Genomic DNA, 24,538 nt, shown 5'->3' with positions numbered 1-24,538 from the left:
GAATGTTTCTTCCAGCATATTATGCTACTTGCTATTCTGACTTCCGTGAGTGGAGCAAGATACCCATGTACGCTATGAAGTGTTCAGTTTATATCCAATAATGGTATGCATGATATGTGTTAGGCTGTATTCCTCAAAACGTTGGCAAAAAGAGAAAGATGTTTTAGAGCCTACTTCTTTCAAAATTATTTTTCACTTTATCTTTTCAATTGCTGTTCTTCATGTTTTCCCACCTACAGCTTCTCCATGTTTGTGTCACTACAACTTTGCACTGAATCATTCAACAAATAATGACATGGAATGTGGCAATAAGGCAACAACCATTTATATTTTCTATAAATTATAATGCAATCAATATATTTCCTGCAAGCTATGAATTTATCCAGGGTGACGTGTGATAATATATACCTACATATTTTCAGGAATTACTTTCAGACTGTGGATAAATTTATTTTCTTGGAGCTGGCACTTAAATTAGTCTTTTTTTGTTGGCTTCGATTGATTACCAAAAGAGACATTCTGTGAAAGAGCTATGAGAAAACATTGGTTTTGAGATATCAATAAGGTATTATTTTTCTCTAGAACTAAAGGATTTTGCACCAGTAAAGTTAGGTGTGTCCACCCTGAAGTAACGTTGTTGGTGTGATCCATTGCAGTTGATGTCCCTGTATTGTTGCATACAGATGTTAGTAACAGTCATCTATATTTGTCATATCGTAATACCAAAGAAAGCTCCCCTTAAAACAGAGAACCCTGTTACTATTGGATTTAGAAGATCCATAGTAGGAGTAAGAAATTCACAATGGACAATGACAGAGTAACAAGGGTGATGGAGCTGACCAGAAAGACAGATGCACAATAAAGGTGGGGAAGTGAAGGATCCACCATAGTGTTAGTGGTGAGGTTCCATAATGAGGAAAAAATTAACAGGACCTGACAAAGACAGCAGAGCCAAAGTAGAGCAGAACCTGGGTCTAGGCTAACAAAGACAGATGACCACCTTGGGCTGGGTCCTGAGCCTACAAAGACATGAGACCATATAAGATCAGGGCCTAGCCCGGATAATACAGTCGGACAAAATGCCAGACAACTGAAAATTACACCAGTGCAAAGATGGACTGTAGATGGAGCTGACAGAAATAAGTATGCAACAAGAAACACAGCTAAACTTGAAGCCATTTTATTGCTCAAAGCCAAGCTACAAATTAATTTCACTTTGTTAAACAGTCAGAGTTACTTTTCATTAGAGTCCTTGTGAAGCAACATCGGAGGCTGAGGGGTGAACTTATAGAGGTTTATAAAATCATGAGGGGCATGGATAGGATAAATAGACAAAGTCTTTTCCCTAGGGTCGGGGAGTCCAGAACTAGAGGGCATAGGTTTAGGGTGAGAGGGGAAAGATATAAAAGGGAACTAAAGGGCAACTTTTTCACGCAGAGTGTGGTACGTGTATGGAATGAGCTGCCAGAGGAAGTGGTGAAGGTTAGTACAATTGCAGCATTTAAAAGGCATCTGGATGGGTATATGATTAGGAAGGGTTTTGAGCGATATGGGCTGGGTGCTGGCAAGTGAGACTAGATTGGGTTAGGATATCTGGTCAGCATGGACAGGTTATGACTCTATGACTGTACAGGATCAGGTAAATAGTAGGGAGTGGTATGAGTGCCACAGCACCAGCATTTGGAATATCTACAACTATATTGTAACCACGTTAGGAGAAAAGTCCATCAGTGTAAAATTTCAACAATGTAAATGATCTTCAAATGGCATCACTAAACACACATCCACAGTTGTGTGGTAGAATAGTGATTTGATGCAGTTGTTGTTATTTGGAGTCCAGTACTCCAGCCACTCACTCTTCTCTTTCCCTCACAGTCAACTCTCTCAGTCTCCCTCTCTGTCCCTTTCTCTCACTTTTTGAATCATGTATGACTGAACATGTAGCCGTGAGGATGTTCACTCTCTCAGCATCCAATTTAAAGTGATTATCAACTACTTGCAGGTTGTTGAGCTGTCTTTAGCATTGGACATGTGTTTGATGCTTTTTGAAATCCTTTACAATTGCTAAAATCTGCAGGGAAGGTGTTGAAGAAATTTTGTCCAGACTTCAAGGTATCTGCTCAAGCTGGTTTCTCCCAACCATGGTCGTTTTAACAATATTTCCTTAGGAACCCAGCATGACTGAAAGAATGAACAAAGGGCACTCGGACCAGGACAAACTACTGGAGGGAAGGAAGAAGAACTCTCAGCAGGAAGTCATAATGGCTTAGAGTGGGCAGGAAGCTAGTTTTCTCCCACTTAATCTACGTTAGACAGCTTGCACATCAGGATAAAGGTCCTTCCTGGAATCTGCTGCCTGCCAGCTTCTGTTGCAACCTCGATGCAGGGTGAAGGCTGTATTACCAGCAGCTGTGAAGATGCCTTTTACCGTGAACATTTTTCTTTGGGCTCTTTCCAATCTAGGACTGGAGATATTAACAACATTTCATCACTTTCAATCCAATGTTGCATTGAGGAGGCCATGCTACTTTTCTATTCAGAAACTGCCTACCTTTCACTGTCACTTGCCAGTGAGTAGGGCAGGAGTAAATGGCATGGCTATAGGAAGACTGCACACTTCACCACTCTTCAGCTACCATTGACTGTACGTATGTTGCCTTATGGATGCCACAAGGCAATCCTGAGATGTAACATAACTGTAAGAGACTTTTTAGGAGGAGTCATATCTGACTTGAAGCATTAAGTTTATCTCGCTACAAATGCTGCGTTTCTCCAGTATTTTCTCTTTTTATTTCTGATTTATAGCATCCACAGTATTTTGCTTTTACAAATATGTGTTAAATGCTTCTGTTATTGATACTTTAAAGATCTTGTTGTTTGATATATTTATAAGTTGGAAGCAACAACATAATAAAAGTAGTGAATGGATTTTTTTGAATTTTTAAAAACCACTTCACACATTAGTATTACTAAATGGGTTATTGATTTACCACAGAAAGTAACTGGGTAAATAAACGTGCAAGTGTCATGAGTTGGCATAGAGGGTCCAATGGAGATGGGTAAGTGAAGGACATGAGTTTACATGAAGATGTGATGGGTCGTTGAGGTGGGGGGGGCGCGGGGGCATACTTTTGAATGGAGGGGGCATAGTTTAGATATTTTGGCCTGAGCTTTCAAAGGGTTTTTGAAGCTGATGACATTGTGGTAATCTCAATGGACCTAATATCTTGAGGCTCAAGCTGATGCTGTCAGTATACAGGCTCAAATTCAGTCACAGCAACTGGGGAAATGTAAATGCAATTAATAGATTGGGAGTTATTGTCTTGTCTCATAATGTTAACCTTGGAATCATTATCATTAACATAAAAACCTTTAAGTTAACTTACATCCTTTAGGGAAGAAAATATGCCAGTCTCACTTGGTGGTCCTAATATGACTCCAGACCCACAGCAATGTAATTGACTCTGAAGTGGCCTCGCAATGCAAGGGTAATTAGGGATGAACAGCAAATGTGGTCTTGCTAGCAACATTCCATGAAATAATAAAGAAAGAGACATATTGGGATATATTAACATTCACACCTAGATTTCCAACATCCATGTGAATGCCTGTATTACTGTTATTGTTTATGTTGAGATTTCTATCAAAAACTGGCTCTTTCAGGACAACTTGAGAACTGACATTGCAATCCTAGGTGACAGTGATGTTGAAATCTTCATCATTTCTTGATACCTTCCTTATTTATACTTTCAGGACGATCACAGCATTGTTTTCCTGTGTGATCTGCACATTAACTTTCCTCCAGGCATAATAGACAGCATCAGAAAACATTGTGTGGAGGAAAAGATGGCATTTGCTCCAATAGTAATGAGGCTGAACTGTGGCTCCTCTCCACAGGAACCTGAAGGCAAGTGACAACAATGACTACCTAGTTTTGAGGTTATGATTTTGCTAGTTAATTTGGGTATATTTTCTTATCATTAATCTCTCAAATGTGCTAATTCTAAGAACAAAAATGTATATTGATATTAGATAACAAATAGAGGAATGCCAGAAGCTTTGTTAAAAGTTCTATGTTCAACTGTTTGAAATTTGGCTATCATGCTTTACTCATCATTTGTTTGAGAGCCAGGATACTTTTAATGTTTGTAAATGAATGGAATGTGGGCAAGACTCATTTATGCCCAACCCTAGTTGATGCATGTTTATTGCACGCTGCAAATACAGAAATTAACACATTCTCAGGTTACATACACGTTCTCTCTGAAAAGGTATAAAAAGGGAAGTCTTTTAGTGGCAAGCATATAAGTTACAAGGGAAGGAAAATTGCAGTAAGTATGCGCAGTAGATACCAAATATCAGCTTCAAATCAACAAAACTCGCAGAGTGATGATATAGAACTTCCTTCACCAAATTCCATATAAGATTTGAAGACCGCTAAAGACTTGGACCTTTGTGCAAACTACCCACAACTGCCATTATCCCGATAAATTAAATAAAGATGAAGGTCGTTGTTTGGTTTTAGTTGAACTGGAAACAGTGAAATGTTGGAGCTGCCCTAAGAGACATTTAATGACCAAGTGTGGAATGAATACATAAAACCAGAAACTTGTGTTTCCATAATTGTATAACCAATGTTTATGCAGAAAGGAACATGCACAATATGGGGATCCTTGAATTTGTATAACACGGGAACGACGACAGCAGAGCAAGAGGTCTGCCAAGCCCCAATATAACAAATTGTGCACCCAAGTTTGGCCTTAAAGTATATGATTTGTTAATTCCTAATTTTCTTGTGGGATCTGCACATTTACTTGCCTCCAGGTATAATAGGCAGCATCAGAAAACATCATGTGCCTGCTCAAGAAGTAGCAAACATTGTTGAAATAAGTTATATTTAATTCACTCTTATAATCTCTAGGATATTGGGAAATGAATGGATTTGGCTTGCTAGGAATCTACAAATCGGATCTTGACAGAATTGGTGGGATGAATACAAAAGAATTCCGTGACCGTTGGGGAGGAGAAGACTGGGAACTCCTGGATAGGTAACAAGTTTTGAAGTCACATAAAAATTCATATGGAACGTGTGCAAAGGTGGCAACAAAAAGCCATGGTTTTAACTTAATTTCACCTCTTGTTTTATTTTCAATTCAACAAAAATGGTTAATTTTACATCTGAGATCAATAGATTTCTGTGAACCAAATATATTAAGGAATATGGGAAAAAGCCCAGAGTGGGATTTGGATCACAGATTGACCATGATCTCATTGGATTGTGAACGTGTTTGAAGGGCAGAATGGCCAACCCCTATTCTCGTGAAAACTGAGCAAGTTAATATCGGACAGGGTCATTGAGTGTGGGAACTGTACTAGGTCATTTTAATGATCGAGTTCCACAGTGTCCTCAGACATGATTTCAGTAATGGACATAGGGTAGTAATCAGAAAAAGAATATCTGGCTGTTTTCTTTCAGAATCAGGAATGCAAGTGGCAAATGAACTCAGTTCAAACTGGTGACCCCAAATATCAGAGATGAAGCCTGGGACCCATCTAATCTGTACCTGCTGAACCCACTTAAATAAATATTCAGAGGAAGCTAAAGACTGTACCTTTTAGTTCATCGAAAAGAAATCTCTTGCAAACATATAACCCTTTCTCTAAAATCCATTGGAAATCAGAGAGGGAAAGAGAGAATAGGATTTCCTGGCATTTTATTTTCATGAATGTGAACTTATTTATAAGAACGAGGAGCAGGACTAGGCCGTCTGGCTCTACGAGCCTGCTCTGTAATTCAGTAACATCATGGCTGATCTTATCGTGGGCTCATATCCACTTACCCACTCTCTCACCACATCTCTTAATTCCTTTATTGTTAAAAAAAGTCAAACTTCGCTTTAAAAACGTTCACTGAAATAGCATCAACTATTTCCCTAGGCAGGGAATTCCATAGCTTTACAACCCTCTGGGTGAAGATGTTCCCTCTCAATTCAGTCCCAAATCTGCTCCCTTTAATCTTGAGGGTATGCCCTCTTGTCCTAGTTTCACCTTTATTTTCTATCTTATCTATTCCCTTTCATAATTTTATGTGTTTCTATAAGATCCCCCTCATTCTTCTGAATTCCAATGAATCCCAGTGTACTCAATCTCTCCACATAAGCCAACACCCTCAATTCCAGAATCACCCCAGTGAACCTCCTCTGCACCCCCGCCAGTGCCAGCAAATTCTTTCTTAAGTAAGGAGACCAAAACTGCACACAGTACTCCAGGTGTGGCCTCACCAGCACCCTGTACAGCTGCAACATAACCTCCCTGCTTTTAAACTCAATCATTTTAGCAATGAAAGACAAAATTCCATTTACCTTCCTAATTACTTGTTGTACCTGCAGACCAACCTTCTGTGATTCATGCACAAGGACACTCAGGTCCCTCTGCACAGCAGCATGCAGCAACGTTTTACCATTCAAGTAATAATCCTTTTTAATGTTACTCCCACCAAAATGGATGACTTCACATTTATTAACAATGTATTCCATCTGCCAGACCTTTGCTCACTCGCTCAGTGTATCTATGTTCCTCTGCAAAGTTTCACAGTCCTCTGCACACTTTGCTCTGCCACTCATCTTAGTGTCATCTGCAAACTTTAACACACTACGCGTGGTCCCCAATTCCAAATCATCTATATAAAGTGTGAATAATTGCAGTCCCAGCACCAATCCCTGTGGCACACCACAGCGACAATAGCACTCATTTAAAACCTACTCTTTGCTTCCTGTCAGTCAACCAATCCTCTATCCATGCTGATACGTTATCCATAATGCTATGCATCCTTATCTTATGCAACAGCTTCTTATGCGGCACCTTGTCGAAGGCCTTTTTGGAAATCTAGGCACACCACATCCACTGGGTCCCCGTTATCTACCTTACTCGTAATGTCTTCATTGAATTCTAAAAGATTAGTTAAGCATGACCTGCCCTTCATGAACCCATGCTGCTTCTGCCCAACAGGACAATTTCTATCAAGATGCCTTGCTGTTTCTTCCTTGATAACAGGCTCAAGCATCTTCCCCAATACAGAGGTTAAGCTAACTGGTCTATAAATCCCCATCTTTTATCTACCTCCCTTTTTAAACAATGGTGTTACATTTGCTGTTTTTCAATCTGCAGGGACTGCCCCAGAGTCCACCAAATTTTGGAAATTCAGTCAGTGTAAATGTTATTTTATGTTTTACCCAGCTTTTATTATCATCATCCTTAATCAGGGAAGAATGTCTGGAAGATCCTCTTCAGTAATTATCTTGATGCTGCTTCCATTTTTTGAACTGGGTGTGTTGTTGTTTTGGTCATCTCTTCATAGTAAAATGTCACATGTTTGGAAACATAATTTCAGCAATACAATAACTGCACTCAGCAAAAGCAAAAAAAGTCAGAGTGTGTGATTTTTGAAAGCATGAAGTGATGTTTATTCTTTATTATTCATAGGATTTTCCAGGCTGGGTTGGAAGTGGAAAGACTATACATGAGAAACTTCTTTCATTTCTACCACTCCAAACGTGGAATGTGGAATAGGAAGCAAGTCAAGGTGACGTAGTTACAGTGACCAGAGGAAGTCTGGCTAGCATGCACTTTATCCAGTCAGGATCGAATTATCCTGTCCAAAAACAAATGGAGTACAGTGCTGTCTTAGGCAAAATGTATCTGAAGACAAGGAAATGCTGCTGTAATAACTCAGGCTACTAATAGCATAGGTTTTGTGATCTTCAACCCAGGAAGTATATTACAAAGAGCCTCTCTCAGTACTTAAGTTTGTAAGTGGTTAAAAAAGCTTAACAAGATATTTTATTTTTTTTATTCAAAGAAATGCTATGATCCTGATACATTTGGGTCTGAAATGAAGAGTTATGCTATGGAACAATAAAGCAAAAATATAGATTGACATTTTTCATTTGGAGGACTATGTAAAACTGAAATAATAGTTCTATTTTTGGGGTTGCACTGTGTGGTACTATGATATTCACAGGTCTATACAGATGCACAGTTTCGTCTTCTCTCACATGAACAAGTTCATGGGTCTACCAGGGTGATCATTTTTATTGTCACAAATTAAAAACTTGCTAATACTTTGGAAGTTACGTCTTTCATTGGAAATTGAATAATTCAATAATTAAAATGTTATGCATCAGGATTCTACATTTGCCATATTTGTAACCATTTAATTTTGGGAAGGGGAGATTAATGATCCTATTTTAATGTTTAAATACTTTGGGAAATATTTAAAAGAAACAAGGTTAAATTCATTCTCTTTAATTAGTATTATTACCACCTCGGTTGGTAATGTTGAGCATGTGATTTTTCTTCATCAGTGTACATTTTCAGGATAATGTTCTTGTTACTATTTCCATTTTTAAGACTTTGAAGAGTTTACACTCACATATATTTAGTGAACCCAGTATATTTTTGTCTATTAGCAATAAGGCTACATGTATGTCTCAGAATTTCTAGGCATGGTTGTGCATGACACATAGCTGTGATCTAGTTTCATTTTAGATGCAGGATCATCTTTGAGTAAACATACATAAACTACAATGAGGGAAATTACTTCAATTGTTCTTTTAACATACAGCCATGGAATCAAATGATTCATTGTTGGAGTAAGTTGGTTAAGTTATACTTTGATGCAAACTGTGTGCACACAAAATATCTCAAGTCTCCTTTCATTCTCCTATTTACAGATCTAATTTAACACTTTAAATACAAATTAACTGTGCACCTATACTTTTACTTGAGTATGCAGAATACACAGGTATTTTTGCTACCTTGTGTTTGTAACCAAGTACCTCAATTATGAGTCTTATATATAAAAGCTCATCACAAAATTCAGTCAGAATTTATTTTTCTATCAAGGTAGATGTGAGAACGTTAGGTACTTTTCAAACACATTTTGGGTACTTAAGCAAAAACAATAAGTCCTGGAAATGCTTAGCAGGTCTGGCAGTATCTGTCGAAAGACAGATTTGCATCAAGTATGTTCTGAAGGAAAGATGTATTCGACCTGACTCCGTTTCTGTCTCTACAGTACTGCCAGACGTGGTGAGAATTCCCAGAACGTCCTGATTTGATTTCAGATTCCCAGCATGGACAGTAGTTTGCTTTTATTTTGGGTACTTAAATAAACAAGGAAACCAACAAGAAACATTAGTGATGTCAAGTCACTTTTGATCAAGGTTCTTTCCAAGGGTGTAAACTTTTGTATTACTGTAGACTTTGTTTTTAACTGTATTTGTACATTGTAGTGGTTGGCTTTAATAATGCTGGGATGAAGGGTTAATGATTTCTATGAAATTGCTAAGTTGTGTATAATTGTGATTTTTGGAAATAAAAGTTTTGTTTTGAAACTTTTACATATACTGGTTATTATTTTCATCCCTCTTCAAACACTGTCTGTTGATTAGTGGTAGCTTAACTTATTAATTAGGGAAGGAATTGACTTTGCCACTTGTCTAGTGAAACCTTTCTGAAAGCATGAAACTAAAGCACATTGCTAATCACTGGGATCAGAGTAACTTCTACTATCTAACTCATTATTTCTTTTAATTATCTTCTGCCGTTTACTCTAGCATTTTGCAACTATTGTTTTTTTATATTGGTGAGAACATTAATGAGTCAGGTTGTAAGTTTGCTCGCTGAGCTGGTGAACTTGCTCTCAGATGTTTTGTCACCATGTTGGGTAACATCAGTGAGCCTCGGTTTGTTGTAGTGGGTGATATCATTTCCGGTTCTGTTTCTGAGAGGTTGGTAAATGGGGTCCAAATTGATGTGTTTGTCAATGGAGTTCCAGTTTGAATGCCAGGCCTCTAGGAATTCCCGTGTGTGCCTTTCTTTTTCCTGTCCCAGGATGGATGTATTGTCCTAGTCGAAGTGGTGTCCCTCTCGGTCTGTGTGTAAGGATGCTAGTGATTGTTGGTCATGTATTTAGGGGCTACTTGGTGGTCATATATCCTAGTGACTAGTTTCCTGGCCGACTGTCCGAGATGATGTTTGTTGCAGTCCTTGCAGGGTATTTTGTATACCATGTTTGTTCTGCTGGTTGTTGGTAAGAGGGTCCTTTAGAATTCATCAGGAGCTGTTTCAGTGTGGTGGTAGGCTTGTGGGCTACTATGATGCCTAGAGGCCGGAGTAGTCTGGTGTTATCTCCAAGATGTCTTTGATGTATAGCAGGGTGGCTAGAGTTTCTCAGCGTGTTGTGACTTGTTTAAGTCTGTTGTGTAGGAATCAGTGAACTGTGCTTACTGGGTACCCGTTGTTCTTGAATACCTTGTATAGGTGATTTTCTGCGGCTTCTCATAGTTCCTGGCTGCTGCAGTGTGTTGTGATTCATTTAAACAATGTCCTGATGCAGCTCCATTTATGGGTGTTGGGATGTTGCTCCTGTAGTTGAGTATCTGGTCTGTGTGTGTTGCTTTCCTGTAAATGCTGGTCTGCAACTCTCCATTGGCTTTTTGTTCTGCTGTGACATTGAGGAAGGGGAGTCTGCTGTTGTTCTCTTCCTCTTTGGTGAACTTTATACCAGTAAGGACGTTGTTTATGTGTTTGTGGGTTTTTTCTAATTTGTTGTGTTTCATGATGACAATGGCATCATCCACATAGCAGACCCAAGTACCATCAGTTTTTATCAAAGACATTCATTTTACAGTATATCAGTATAGCATTTTCAGGGCGCTCAAGTCACTTATGGCTATATTGAATGAAATCCCCACCACCCCCATCAGATGTGCAGAAAGGAATGAGTTGATATTCTGCAGAGCACAACTAGAAACATTCAGGAAATTATTGCATAGTCAATAAGATGCAGAAAGGAAATTCTAATGGCGAGCCCTGGTTTCCTTTGTTAAATAATTGCCAATCCTCTGTACTAAAAGCCTAAACCATGAAGTGGCAGAATGGGAAACTTCTGTGCAGGAAATAAGCACAGTGGTTGCATTCTAAAGAAACCATGCTTAATAGAAAATTGCTTAATATGAGTAGTGGGGTCTATGGGAAAAGAGGGATTGGAGCAGACAGGTTAAACATATCACTCACAATAGCTCAAAAATCACCCAAAAGTTTAACACAAAATATAGTACAGCTGGAACGGAGGCTGAAATCATATTTATCAACGAAACAAAAGTAAATTTAACATAATATATTTAGAAAATGTGAGCAAGCTGCTTACTATACAGTATTTCTCAAAGAAAGGTGCTCTGTTGGCAGCTGACATGGTTGCAGGTGCAAAACAAAGCACACAAACTGACCTCCAGTGGAATCACGCTATTGCCAAAATAGCATTCTCAAAAAATATAATTTCCTAATTCTTCGGCGATGTTATAGCCAAATCACACTGCCGAAATGCACATTATCCCAGAACTACCTGTACAAGATATGTAAAAGAAGCAGCAGAGTTTATGCATTAGTGCTAATTTGACTTCACGGTAGCTTTGGTGTTCATGGACATGTCATTGGTTCAAATTCATATCAGGACTGAAAGAAAGGGATGATGAAGCTGTGGGTTATGCTGGTATGGCTCAGTTTATGGCAGATACCAACTTGACTGACAGTATAGTGGCAAGCTTCTCCTTAAACTGCTGAAGTCCTTTTAATAATGCTATTCCTATCATTATAATTGTGTACAATCTAGAGATGAGGATATGTTTAATTAAGAAAAGTAAGGAATTTAGAGGAAAACTGAAGGTAATGGTATTGATAAACATTACCATTTTTGATCTTCTTGCTGATAGAAATCACAGAAAAGGGGAAGTAACATTCAATTAACCTCAGTTAGTTGTGGCAGTGCATCAAATAGAACATATACCACAGCTACCAGCGCTAACAGAGTTAAATACTGAGGGAAATGGCAGGAGCACCATTCAATCAAACTGCTCCTTCCTGGATGCTGTCAAGCTTCTTCAGTATTGTTCCAACTGCAGCCATCCAGGTGAATAATCAGACACACTTCTGACTTCATGTACATGCAGGAAATGAGATCACATGTCACAGTACATTCTGTCCTTGCTCTGTAGATGCAGTATGAATATGGATGGTCAGTGGTGGCCCTCCTGGTGTTTCCCCAGCACTGTTCTGTATAAACCCACCCAACTGTACAGCCACCACCATCCCCACTACTGGTTCCTGTGGTCCATAAACCACATCACACTCCTAGTGGGTTTTGAGAAGATGTGTAGCTCAGGTTGAGGTTTTGGATGTAGGTTTGCTCGCTGAGCTGGAAGGTTCATTTTCAGATGTTTCATTGCCATACTTGGTAACATTATCAGTGAGCCTCTGGGTGAAACACTGGTGGTATGGCCCACTTTCTATTAATGTGTTAGGTTTCCTTGGGTCTGTGACATCATTTCCTGTGGTGATGCCATTTCCTGTTCTTTTTCCCAGGGGGTGGTAAATGGGATCCAAGTTGCTGTGTTTGTTGATAGAGTTCCAGTTGGAATGCCATGCTTCTAGGAATTCTTGTGCATGTCTCTTTTTTGTCCTCAGACAAGCCAAACAGAGACACACACAAGAATTCATAGAAGTATGGCATTCCAACCAGAACTCTATCAACAAACACATCTCATTTACCTCCCCCTGAGAACAGGAAATGGCATCACCACGGTGAAAATACATCATCACAGGAAATTACATCATCAACTAAAGGAAACCTAAACACATAATTAGAAAGCCGGCCATACCACCAGTGCTTCATCCAGAGGCTCACTGATGAAGTTACTTAGTATGGTGACAAAATGTCTGAAAACGAACCTTCCCGCTCAGCGAGCAAACCTACATCCACATCACATTTCTGCTACACTAGTCTTTGAGCCACAAATTCATGTCTCTAATTTTATGTACACCCTATGCTAATTTGCATATAGCTCAGGTATGAATCTAGAGATTACAACCTTTGATGTTCTGCTGTCTATTTTAGTGCCTAGCTGCTCATGCTTTCTGTGCAGAAGCTCTAGTATGACCTGTGCTGTTGGTACTAACATCGTAGATCCTACTCCTCCCAGTGCAAGTTCCTTCCTAGCCCTGAGCAGATGTTCCAAACCCTGACATTGAGCAAGTTGCTGCTTGCTGTAGATAATGTGACAAGCTCCCTTTGACTACAACTGCTACTACCTTACTTGTTGCATCCTTCACCACCCACAACTTGTACCATGGTGCTATGATCAGTGTGCACAACCATCCTCTAGCCCCGACTCTCATCCAAATTTGCTGAGAATGAATGTCAAACCAATTGGATAATTGTGGAGGCTGAGGCTGCTGTATTCCTGCTGTCAGTTCCCTTTACCAGCCCCACTCACAGTCAATGTTCTCTCTAAACCTTGCGACCTGCAGCACCTTGAAGGTTCCACACAATGCCGCATTGGTCTGCATTTGTGAAAGCTGCTGCCACTTTTGAACTTCAGAGGTCCACAGAGCTGAGTTATAAAGAATGAGAGGGAGCATAGTTCACAGCTGCAGCCTCCTCACCCTGACCACTGAACAAATTTGAAGACCCTCTCCTAATGGTGTAGCTGCCTTCTAGTAGAAAGATTCCAGATAAATTTCTCGGATGCACACAGTGTCTGTAGTGCAATTGCTAGCCATAAACACTGAGCTGAAGTTGCTCAGAATTCAGCGCTTACTGAAGATGTGTTTGTTCTGAATCATAATGATACCCAGGAGCCCTTCATGAAGGGCTTTTGCCCGAAACGCTAATTTTCCTGCTCCTCGGATGCTGCCTGACCTGCTGTGCTTTTCCGGCACCACTCTGATCTAAAATCTTAATGCACCATATGTCCTGCTTTCCTTATGGAGTTTTAATTGATTATTTAATTATGTTATTCAGTTATGTTTGCCATCTTTTATATATTTTGTTAAGTTTATCACTATTTAGTATTAAATATTGAAGTTTAAGAATAGAAAACACCTTAACCATCTACCAGAGACACACAACTGATTTTTATGTGGTTGAGATTGTCCACAAATCAAAGATGTTGATTATCCAGGAATAGAAAACAAGATGGCAACTGATTGGTGGGAAAGATCAGGAATTGCTGAGAGAGTAACAATGATTTTAATGGATTAGTTGAGCAGTGGGAAGGTACTCAAAACATTTGAAATGGACCAGATCGGTGCCCATTAATCAACATTGGGAACAAACAAATACACACCACCATAAATGCTTTGACTCCAATCGATACAAACTAATCAGTTATCAAGAGTAAATGGCAATGATAACTGTACATCAATAATCCAATTAAAACATGGCAAGTTGATTAAAAAGCTTAACATTAAGAATGTGGCAAGTCATTAGGACTGTGGGGAACTAATGATGCAGTGTGTTTCAACTTATGACTTTTTGAGAAAACTAAGCTTCAGGAATCAGTAAGAACCTGCCAGGGAAAATGTGGCTATTAAGTACGGCTCCTTTAGAGGAATGATGTCAGAGTAAGAGTAAGTACTTAATAGAATGTCTTGAGCCTGGGGTCACTAACGTTTCCAATGTGGAAATTTGAAATGGTCAAAATAAAGATTAAAAAATGTCAGTGGACCAAAGAATGCAAATGAATTTTTATTGAGGCAAATGTTGTTATGATTGAAGCTGATGGTCTTACTGGACAAGTCAGATCTCAGAAAGAAATTTGGCTTGATAGCTCATAAGCTTTATTTTTGTAGTTTGGTTACTGTGGTAGTCAGTCACTGAACATGTTCGCATGAGGCTGCCAATGTTCTTTTAACCAAAGAACAAAAATGAATGAAGATATAAAAAGACAATTTGGAAAAATCTTAACACAAACAACAAAGGTAAATAAAGACCATTTTCCCAAAAAGCATCCACTACAGACACTCAAACCTGATGAAATAATATTCCTATCTTCACATTTGGATTTCCTACTGAAAAGCATCCTTTGCAGCTTTAATGACCTAGAGACCTCTTTCAAGTTTTGACTTCCTTGTGCTCACAGTCTGCAGACCTTTACAAAGTTCTGACAATATAAAGCTTTCTATCAACTAATTCTCGGTCTGGATATTTCGAGAAACTAACTTGCCATTTTACTGATATGAAATTATTTTTTCCAAACACAAACCTGATTTTGACTTTGATCACCTGTTTCTATATAGGTCATAAAACTCATTATTGTAAACATTCTTCAGATTATCTCCGAGATTGGGCATTTAATTGAATTCTCATTGGAAATTGAATCTTTAGTGCACTTCTAAATTACTGTCTGACCTCTTATGAAAAGAAGGCACTGAGCTAAAACTGAAATCTATTTCACCCTTTGAAATCTATAAATCTCAAATGATAACATAAAACTTTATCACAATGTAAAGTATTATGCATAGGAAGCAAATCGTATGGTTTTTAAAATTCTATTAAATGCTGTTGAAATAGCTAAGAATGACCCTGGAGGAGACTGAGCTATCTTGAAAATTCTGAGTGTTAGACATACCAAATCATTGCAGAACAGCAATTCAACAGGACTACAATAACCAAAATAATTAATTCTGAGAAGAGGGAGTATTCATAATGCTCTGGCCAGACTAAACTTGTCACCAGTTGTCATCACCATGTACCAAGATAGATATTAAAGCATTGAAGGCATGTGTCAGGAATCTAAAATATAAAAGATTAGAGGAAATTAACTTTCCAACACAGAAAGCGGGTAGTTCTGTGTAAACTTATGAAAGGCAAAAGCAGAATGTTACATTAAACTGAGGGTGGAACTGAGGTATAAAAGTTCAAACTCGAGAAGAGGATACTTTTAGAACGAGTAGCAGCAAATTCTTTCGGCGGGGGCAATCGGCACATTAAGTAAATTTTTCACTAGCACAGTAAAAGCAATAGGAGTAATTCAAATAATTACATGCTAAAACGTCAGGAGAAGGATTATAGTTTTTCTGGATGAATGAATTGATGGCCAAATTAACTTAATCACCTGTAATTATCATTTGATTTTGTAATTGACAGCCATCTAGTGGACAAAAGCAGGAGTGCAATCTTTTCGAGGCATTCAATGTTAAATAAATTAGGATAGTGTTGCTGCTTAAGTGTGAAAGAAAATGCTATGAAGAAAGGAAGTTTATGCCTTACAAAAGATTTTGAACAGAATTTTGAGTAGTGAGCTGGCCAAATGGAACACCAATTGTGTTAAATTGGGGTATCAGTCATTGTTCAACTGAACTTTTTGTCTGGTCCTACATTAACAAATCCCCAAACTCAGAGCTTTATCTTCAAATGTGGTATTTGTGCAGGATATCTTTCACTTATGTTTCAATATTCCATTCTTCAAAAGATAAGTCAGTATTTTAGCTTGAAGTTTCCAACTTATTGTTACTTTGCTTAATTCAAGTTGCTGGGTAATTTGATTTTTCTTTTCGCAACTTTTAAATATTTAGAGTATCATTAGTTTGACAGCTCGACCTACTGTGACTGAGTTTCCAGGTCTTTTTCTCAAGAAGAAGGATAATAAGATGATGATCATCAAATATTTTCGAGCAAAGTTGCAGTTCTAGTGCAACTATGATAATTGTCTCCAAACAAAATTGAAAGGGGGAAGCAAACATTAAGATGGAATAAGGCCATTAACGTATGAATAAAGATGAATTGTTACTGAAATAATTGGGATACTGAGAAAATAGTTGTGTGATTGGTAGTAAAAGATGATTGTGTCTGCTTCCTGTGACAGGATATAGCTACCCGTGCAAATAAATGGTATTGCTGGAGGATACAAGGGCATATACATACGAAACTGAGAGCTTAAATTTTCTCAGCTTTAATAACTTGCAGATTTCTAACTAAACATGCCGGTTTCAAACTTTCAAACTTTCCCAAATTAAGCCTTTTACTGCGTGTCTGGGCTTTTCCTGAACTGTTTTATTCTCCTTTCTGGAAGAGAATCTATACTTGTTTCTTGCTCCAGTCAGATCTCCATCAAGCTTCCTAGAAATTTACTAACTCAGTCTACATTAAAGTCAATCCTTGGTTATTCTGAATTGAAAACAAGTTAATCACCTTCAAATCCACCTATAAATGACAACAATATAAACATTTTTCCATTAACAGTCCAAGGGTTTGCTCTCTGATACATATAGGATTAAGTTACTGTCTGGAAGAACTGACTAACATAGCTTTTTCTTTATTTTAACCAACTCTTCATAAAAAATATGCAACCCCTATACATCACTATTTTGAAATCCAAAATTTAAAAGTGATATTTATATGAATCACATACCTTTCATAGCAATGTTCCATGTCAGACTCCACCGTCCTTACCCTTCCATCACATTGCCACCATTTCCCTTTACCCCAATTAATTTGGACTCCTCTATCCTTGGTTCCTTTATCTCATGTATATTGTATACTATTCCATCTCTTGTTTTTTCCTAAGGTTATGTTAATTTGTAACCTTTCTTACTGTAGGCAAAGAGGCTGCTTAAAACAGCGCCAGGAGTTGGGGCAAACGATGGGTGGACAATACAAAGAATTCTGAAAACATCAGAAGCAGCTGATATTCAGCACAAAAAAATGATGATTATAATTAACCAATATGCTTGGCAGTTTTGAAAGAAAATGCCACATGATTTGTACAGTGCCATATTCTCGTCATGCTCAGTTCCTATGTTCATATATTCTGCACTATTTCTTGGCAGTAAAGGAATATTATCAAAGCCATGAATATAAATAGAGACTGGAAGGCTAGCAGGCAAATTACTTCTTTTCCTACTACACACATGATATTTTGTAAAGGGGACAAGTATGTGACATCTGCAGCCTGTCAATGCTTCTTAATGCTCACTGGAAGGAGCAGGAAAGTCTGAGGGAGCCTTCGATTGTTCTGCAGTGCTGAACCCAACTTCGCTAAAAGCACAGATCAGTTCTGGAAGCAACTGGTTAAGGAAGTCAGCCAAGTTTCACCTGAAGCTAATTCTCATGCCAACTTAGGCAGGAGGCCAGAACATGATTCATATTAAAGATGAAATTGACCAAGTTGGTAGCATCTGTGATGTTGCTAGTTGTAGTGTCACTTGTTTACTGAACTCTTATGTTGAATAAATACCAAGGGAGCTAGGCTGCTGGAAAGTTGTTTCAAAATTCTACTTCAATATATTTATTCCCTAAACTAAAGCTGACAAAACTGATTTTATTTAAAATAATGTCAAAAATTATTGTTAAATTGAGCTACTAATTGAAAACACACATTATAATCAATTGTTCAATTGATGGACTGTATCCTGTGCTTTTAAAGACATTCAAATAGTTTGCTGAAAGATAGGCATTTATATAGTCCCTTACATGACCTCACAATGTGCATTATGGCAAATAAAGTCAAATGAACCCAGAGTGTGATGGAGAAACCCAGCAGCATCTGTGGAAAGAGTTAATGTTTTGAGTCCTATGGCCCTTCTTCAGAATTGAAGACTTCACTTGTACCAGACACCTGTCATATACAATCTTCCTCTGAGACATCTTCCTCTCAATCGCTGTTGTTATCCAGGGAGTTCTGTCTTTGGTTGGCCTATCAATCCTATCTTAGCAATGAACCCAAGTACCAGAGAGGCAACAGACCAACTTACTGCAGCTGCAGAACCACCTTTATGCTGTTTGGAGTGTAGAATCCCTCTCATTGTTGCTTTCTTGACCTTCCTCCTAGTCCCCCTGTACAAGTGAGTGAGCTGTAAAGTTGTGGAAAATTCTCTGGCTACATTCCCAGAGAAGCCATCACTCTCACCAGTATTCAGAAGGAAATGCTGGTGCAAGAGTTCAATACATTCAGAGGATTCCCCTACTCTACCTTTCCGGTCCTTCTTGACTACCTGGTAGTCAGTTATTACTGCTCTGCTTGCATTTAAGCTGCAGATCGACTACATTGAGAAACATGCCAGCCCCTATATAACTCTCAACCTCACAGATGCACTGCAGCTGCTTCGCAACCTCTGAAACCTGAAGCTACTGCTCATCCAGATAACAACAGTTACTGAACATATGGCTGTCCAGGAAATAAGAAGCACCCTGGAGTGTAATAAGCAAAACATTTGAAAGGATCATTGCTCCCTTTGAACATAAACTGCTTCCTCTTCCAGCAGTGTCTTGGAAGTACAATAAAGCAATCAGCAAAAGCTGACTTACAATCAAATATATCAAGGTAACTGTTTCTTGTGCATGTTACACAGAGGAATTTGTTTGTAAGCGCAGATAGGGTAAATATGCAGAAGCTCAGGCCCATCAAATGGTTAATCTGAAAAAATGTATGTTGCCTACTTTATAGTAATTAATCGACATTGAAGTCTGACATTATTTAGTTTTGTTTTGTTATTTAAAAGCTCAAGCTGTCACTGCTATTAACACTAGAGACCAAACATATTGGTCTTAATATGAGGCCATGGCACATTAAAATAGTAATTAATAATGCATTCCAGGCATTTTCTGTTTTGGATAATATTGATGTGCTCCTGTTGATATTTATTGCAGTTTTGAATAACAACAAGACTCAGGGTGATTGCCAGTGACTCACAATGTGTGGTCAAAGCTCTATCGTCAACCTCTGATTTGCACGGAACACAATATTTGCCAGTTAAACTAAAATCCTTCCTTTTTTTTTCCAAGATCAGCTATTTTTGGTGCCTGTCAGAAGATTGAGGATGGAGGGTCATCAGTATGCAATCTCCATATACCTTTCCCAGATAGGTGATGGGAAACAGTCATCTCCAAATAGCCTGAAGCACCTTCTTGAGTCAAATTGAGTGCAATATTAACAGAAGCAGACAAGCAGATTAGTTGACGTGCCTTCTGCCAGTATGGCATAGCTAGATCTAAAGACAGAGAGAGAATACTCTAGTGCTTATTCAGAAAGGAAAGAACAGTAATGACTTGATACAGAATAACATCGTGATCTGATAAAATGTCAACTGTGTCTCAGTTGGGCCAACTCTTAAGTCCGAGTCAGGAAGGTGTGGGCCCCAGCACGAAAAGCAATGCTGACATCCCAGTGGCAGTACTGAGGAAATACTGCATTGTTGGCACATATCATCTTTGCAAATACGATAATAATCCAAGGCCCTATCTGCCTTCTCAAGTAAATATAAAAGATCTAATGGAAACATTTCAAAGAAGAAGGGGAATGTTATCTGCAGAGTCCCATCAAATTACCCTTCAACCAGCAACACAAGCATAGATGATCTGATCATTGTCACAATGTTTGAAGAAGTTTGCTGTAAGCAGAAAATCTATAATTTTACACTACAATAATAACCATACCTCAAAAACTACACCATTGTTATAAAATCTCTTATGATACCCAGTGGATTATAAAATTCTCTTTATAAGTGCAAGTCTTTTTTTAATTTAAATTATTCTGTGTTTTATACCTGTGCAATCAAACTTGGCATTCCTGGTGAACTCTGTGCTGTACACTATTACTACCATTCACTGAGCTGTGTTTAATCTAATAGAATTAAAAAAAAACAACTGCAAGAAACCATATGATGTGACAGAAAGGAGCCTTGCCAATTTTACTCATTCTCCTTGTATGAGTGTATGGGAGATTTCTAGATTCCCTTCTCTACATGAAATCTTCAATACTGAATGTAGATACAGCTGAAACAACTAGAGACAATTCGGCAGATATTGCTGTATGTCTAACAGGGACTCCAACACATGAAGTAATTAGAGGAAATACAGAAAGATACAGCCCAGCATGCACTACATATATATGTACTTATTTTTAACATATTTTACCATCGGTTTCATTATCACCAGTTAGAAACAGGAGCCGTAATATTGATAGCTGCCAAATTCTCATGTTGCAAAGTAGCTAAATGAATCAACTAAATGACCAATAGAAAATATTTTTCTTTGGTTACCTATCATGTATACATTTACAAAAGAAGAGAATTTTTAAAATGCATTTATTTTCCCTGCAAAGACCACTCTGGTGCTGACTCTGTCAGAGATGTAGATTCTTTGTACTGATAGCTATTCTATCATCTGAAAGGCTCAAGAAAAGAGTGTGATGGAATCCTCCCCAATTGCCTGGATGAAACTAGCTCTAACAACACTCAATAAGCTTCACACCATCTAGGAAAAAGCAGCTTGTTTGATTGGCACCCAATCCATCATTTTAAACATTCACTCCTTCCAGTACCAATGCTCAGTGGCTGCAATATTTGTAGTCTATAAGATGCACAGTGGCTGCTACTCATCAATACTCGCATGACAGCACCTTCCAAACCCACACCCATACTATCTAGATAACAAGGTCAGCAGATGCAATTCAAGATCATCACTCACAAGTTCCCCTCTGATCCATAGCCCATTCTATCATGGAATATTTTGTTCCCTCTGTTCGTTGTGCTTTGGACATTTTGACCAGCTTATGTATTAAAAACATTTTACACAAGCGTTCATCAATAAGGCAGACAAAGGGACACAATTTGCTTTGTGGTTCAACTCAATTTATTAACAAAATAGTCCTTATTAAAAACACTATGTGAGCATTTCCAAAATTCCTACAACATTTACTCTGATCTAACCCTATCTGTATGAGAAAGGATATTACTCACAACTGTCCACGTGTTTGAGCTGGGCTGTTGGAATCTCCTTCCACTCTGACATAGGGCTGGCTCTCTTCCATGATGCTGGGTCTTACAGGTAAGGGCAGATCTCCTCTTCCCCCTTCTTGGGTTGCCACACAATCGTCTGCCACGGGTCTTTCTGCAGGTTGTCATAGAGGGGATGGCATAAGGTCTGTGATTTTATTCCCCTCACCCTGAATCTTCCAAAATGCTTTGTGGCCTTTTGCCAATGTGGTCAAGAGCTGGGTTCAAAATATCCAGTGGCATCACATTCAACATCCTTCACTGTTGCCATGGTGGGGAGGTGTAACGTGCATAGCCTCAGGCACTGGGTGGAAGTCAAGGTGCCAGAAAATCTGATTGACTCTTTTCCAATACATGGCCCTCTGGCTGGTTGTAATCTGTTATCACTGAACCTTTGTGACCTCTTTGACCTTGATTTCCACTGTTCTCTGGAGCCAACAGCTGCTGGCTGCTGTTTAATTTAGTTTGGCCAATTTTCTGACAGGCCCAATTTCTATGGCTGTGAGTCAATTTAGAAAGTTTGGACTCAAGGTCGCTTGACTATACCTCACTGTCTCTGGAAAAAAAAACCCGGAATTACCTTTATGACTGAAGTGGTTCAAGAAGGCAGCTTACTACCATGCTATCAAGTGCAATTAGGAATGAGCAATGAATACTTATTATATCTAAGACTAATACTGCTTTATCTCATGTCCACGTGCATAAGATTCCTGTTCTAATCTGAGCTGGATAAATGTTCTTCCTTCCCCTCTTTAGTTCAACTGTCTTGTTGCTCTTGCCACTGTGAGATCCCAGGGATAACAACAGTTTTGGACCCATTTGATGTCCATGGGATTAATGTACTGTCTCTCTTCATATACTGTACTGACATCTTGTGAATCTAACCATGAAAGTTATTGTCCTGCAAACAAGATTACAAAATGTAATCTCTTATCCAGTCCAAGATCTGTTTGCATTTTGACATCCTGCCCTGGAATTCTGTCAGTTGTATAATGACACAGCTGATAATGCACTCTCCTTTAAGCTTCAGTTGAATCTTCTGCTGAACAGTTATTGAAGAGGCAAAGTTACTAGGTCAATCCTACAACTTGCCTCGAAAATGACATGATACAATGCAGCACATTGTCAAAGACATCTAGCAGAGTAAATTAGTTTTCCTAATGTTAAAATACAATGAAACAAAATGTACTAAAACTATATTTAAATTGTATAACACATCATCTGTTATAATAATCACATCGGCATCTAATGTAGGCGATACGTTTCAAACAAAAAGAAGCAATGCCAAAAATATACAGCGCACATGAAGATACATTGCTACTGCTCCCATCACCCTCACTGCTCCGAAAACTCCAAATGGACATAATCACAAAATTGTCTCCACATACTTTTACTCGGGTAAGGATTGGAAATGGTTTGAAAAAGAAGCGTGTCTGGCTAATTCTAACTCAGTTTTCAAGAGAATTTGCTGGAGAAAACTGTACCAACCACTTAAAATAGCTTTTAAAAGAAGTCAGTCAACTCACTTTGAATGAACAAAATCTTCCTCATTACCTTTTAAAACACTTGCAGTAAATGTTTTCATTGGGCCAAAATCTGTTGAAATGAAAGAAACTCAAAAAAAACTAATTTGCAAAAAGTGATGAAAACACATGTAAAGGTCAGAACCTGAAACAAAGATCAGATAACCTGCATTGACAAAGATCAATTAAGAGTAAAAAATCCTGTACAGATTATGCTGTTTCTAAATAAAGTGATTAATCTTTGTCTTGAAAAGTGCCATTATGCATTCTTAACTCACCTTAATTTTCTGCAGGTTAATTTATTTGCAATTATTCACTGAATTTTTTTTTGGTCAATAATCTTTAGAAACCAACCCTTCATGTTTAGCATAAGAGACAAAATCTTTCCTGTGCGCAATTGGTTTAAGTTCCAATCAACAGGAACTGAAAGATCAGTTCTACACAATGCTAACGTATGACAGTTAGATTGGGACTCAGCTACTGAGAGAAAATATCACATTGTAAATTAGCCATTCACTTCCAACATTAACATAGGGCATGGAAAAAGGACATTCAGTCTGATTAGTTTGTGCTGGTATTTGTACTCCTCATTAGTCTTCTCCCACTCTATTCACCTCATCTCAACCTTTCAACATGCCTTTTCATTTATCGTTGTCTCATTTACCTGTCTATTTTCTTTTTACAGGCATCCAAGCTACTTGCCTTAAGCAAAACCTGCTCTAATCAGTTTCAAAATTCTGACCATTCTCTGAATGAGGACAAGTTTCCTTATTTGCCTTTTAGGATAATTTGGAATAATGTTCCCTCAAAACTGAGTGGCTGTATCGCCACTTGAGGTTTCCATGGACACCAATCGTGTGCTGATGTATTGACATCCAATCCCAGAAGTTGCTGCTGTGCACAGATTTGGGGAGGTCTGCATAGTAGTAAGAAATATTACACACAATCTAGACTAGGTATCTCTATGTAGTCATGTCTGAATTCTCTCACAAATGAAAACATTCTTTCACATTTACACTCTTGATCCATTCAGGATTTTAAAGCTCTATATGGTACCTCTAGCCATATCCTTTTTCTCCAACATTTTCTTCTCCTTTGAGTTGTCTTCTTGTGTATATATGGGAACATACCATCTGGACTTGGAATGTTATCCTCTTCCAATTTTTCTATTTTGTCCATTATTCTTTTCCATCTCAATGGTGTTAATATTCCTTTTAATCTCATCTAGTCAAGTGTATAATCATGACAAAAAAGCGATAGTAATTATTCAATATTCTGACACTGCCCTGTTTTTCCTCTTCAGTTTTCTGCCCCGAGGCAGGACTGACCCATACGCTCATAAATTCAAGCATATGTCCAGCAACGAGCCTCATCCCAAAACCAGCCCCAGAACAGGGACC

The 24,538-nt window shown here is 38.4% G+C and overlaps 1 protein-coding gene across 4 annotated transcripts in view; it reads left to right on the top strand.

Annotated features, from left to right (window-relative positions):
- The window catches only part of b4galnt3b (beta-1,4-N-acetyl-galactosaminyl transferase 3b), a 193,256-nt gene extending 183,938 nt beyond the window's left edge, over window positions 1–9,318 (top strand). For all 4 annotated transcript variants that reach the window (XM_060839850.1, XM_060839851.1, XM_060839852.1 and 1 more), the window contains 3 exons: window positions 3,754–3,907; window positions 4,922–5,048; window positions 7,483–9,318. In XM_060839850.1, coding sequence (XP_060695833.1) covers window positions 3,754–3,907; window positions 4,922–5,048; window positions 7,483–7,591 — 390 coding nt within the window. In that variant the 3' untranslated portion in view covers window positions 7,592–9,318. The remainder of the gene's footprint in view (window positions 1–3,753; window positions 3,908–4,921; window positions 5,049–7,482) is intronic.
- The last annotated feature ends 15,220 nt before the right edge of the window (window positions 9,319–24,538 follow it).

The sequence above is a fragment of the Hemiscyllium ocellatum genome, chromosome 19 (assembly GCF_020745735.1).
Source record: "Hemiscyllium ocellatum isolate sHemOce1 chromosome 19, sHemOce1.pat.X.cur, whole genome shotgun sequence".
Classification (NCBI taxonomy): Eukaryota; Metazoa; Chordata; class Chondrichthyes; order Orectolobiformes; family Hemiscylliidae; genus Hemiscyllium; species Hemiscyllium ocellatum.
This window is presented reverse-complemented; position numbering and strand designations above follow the sequence as displayed.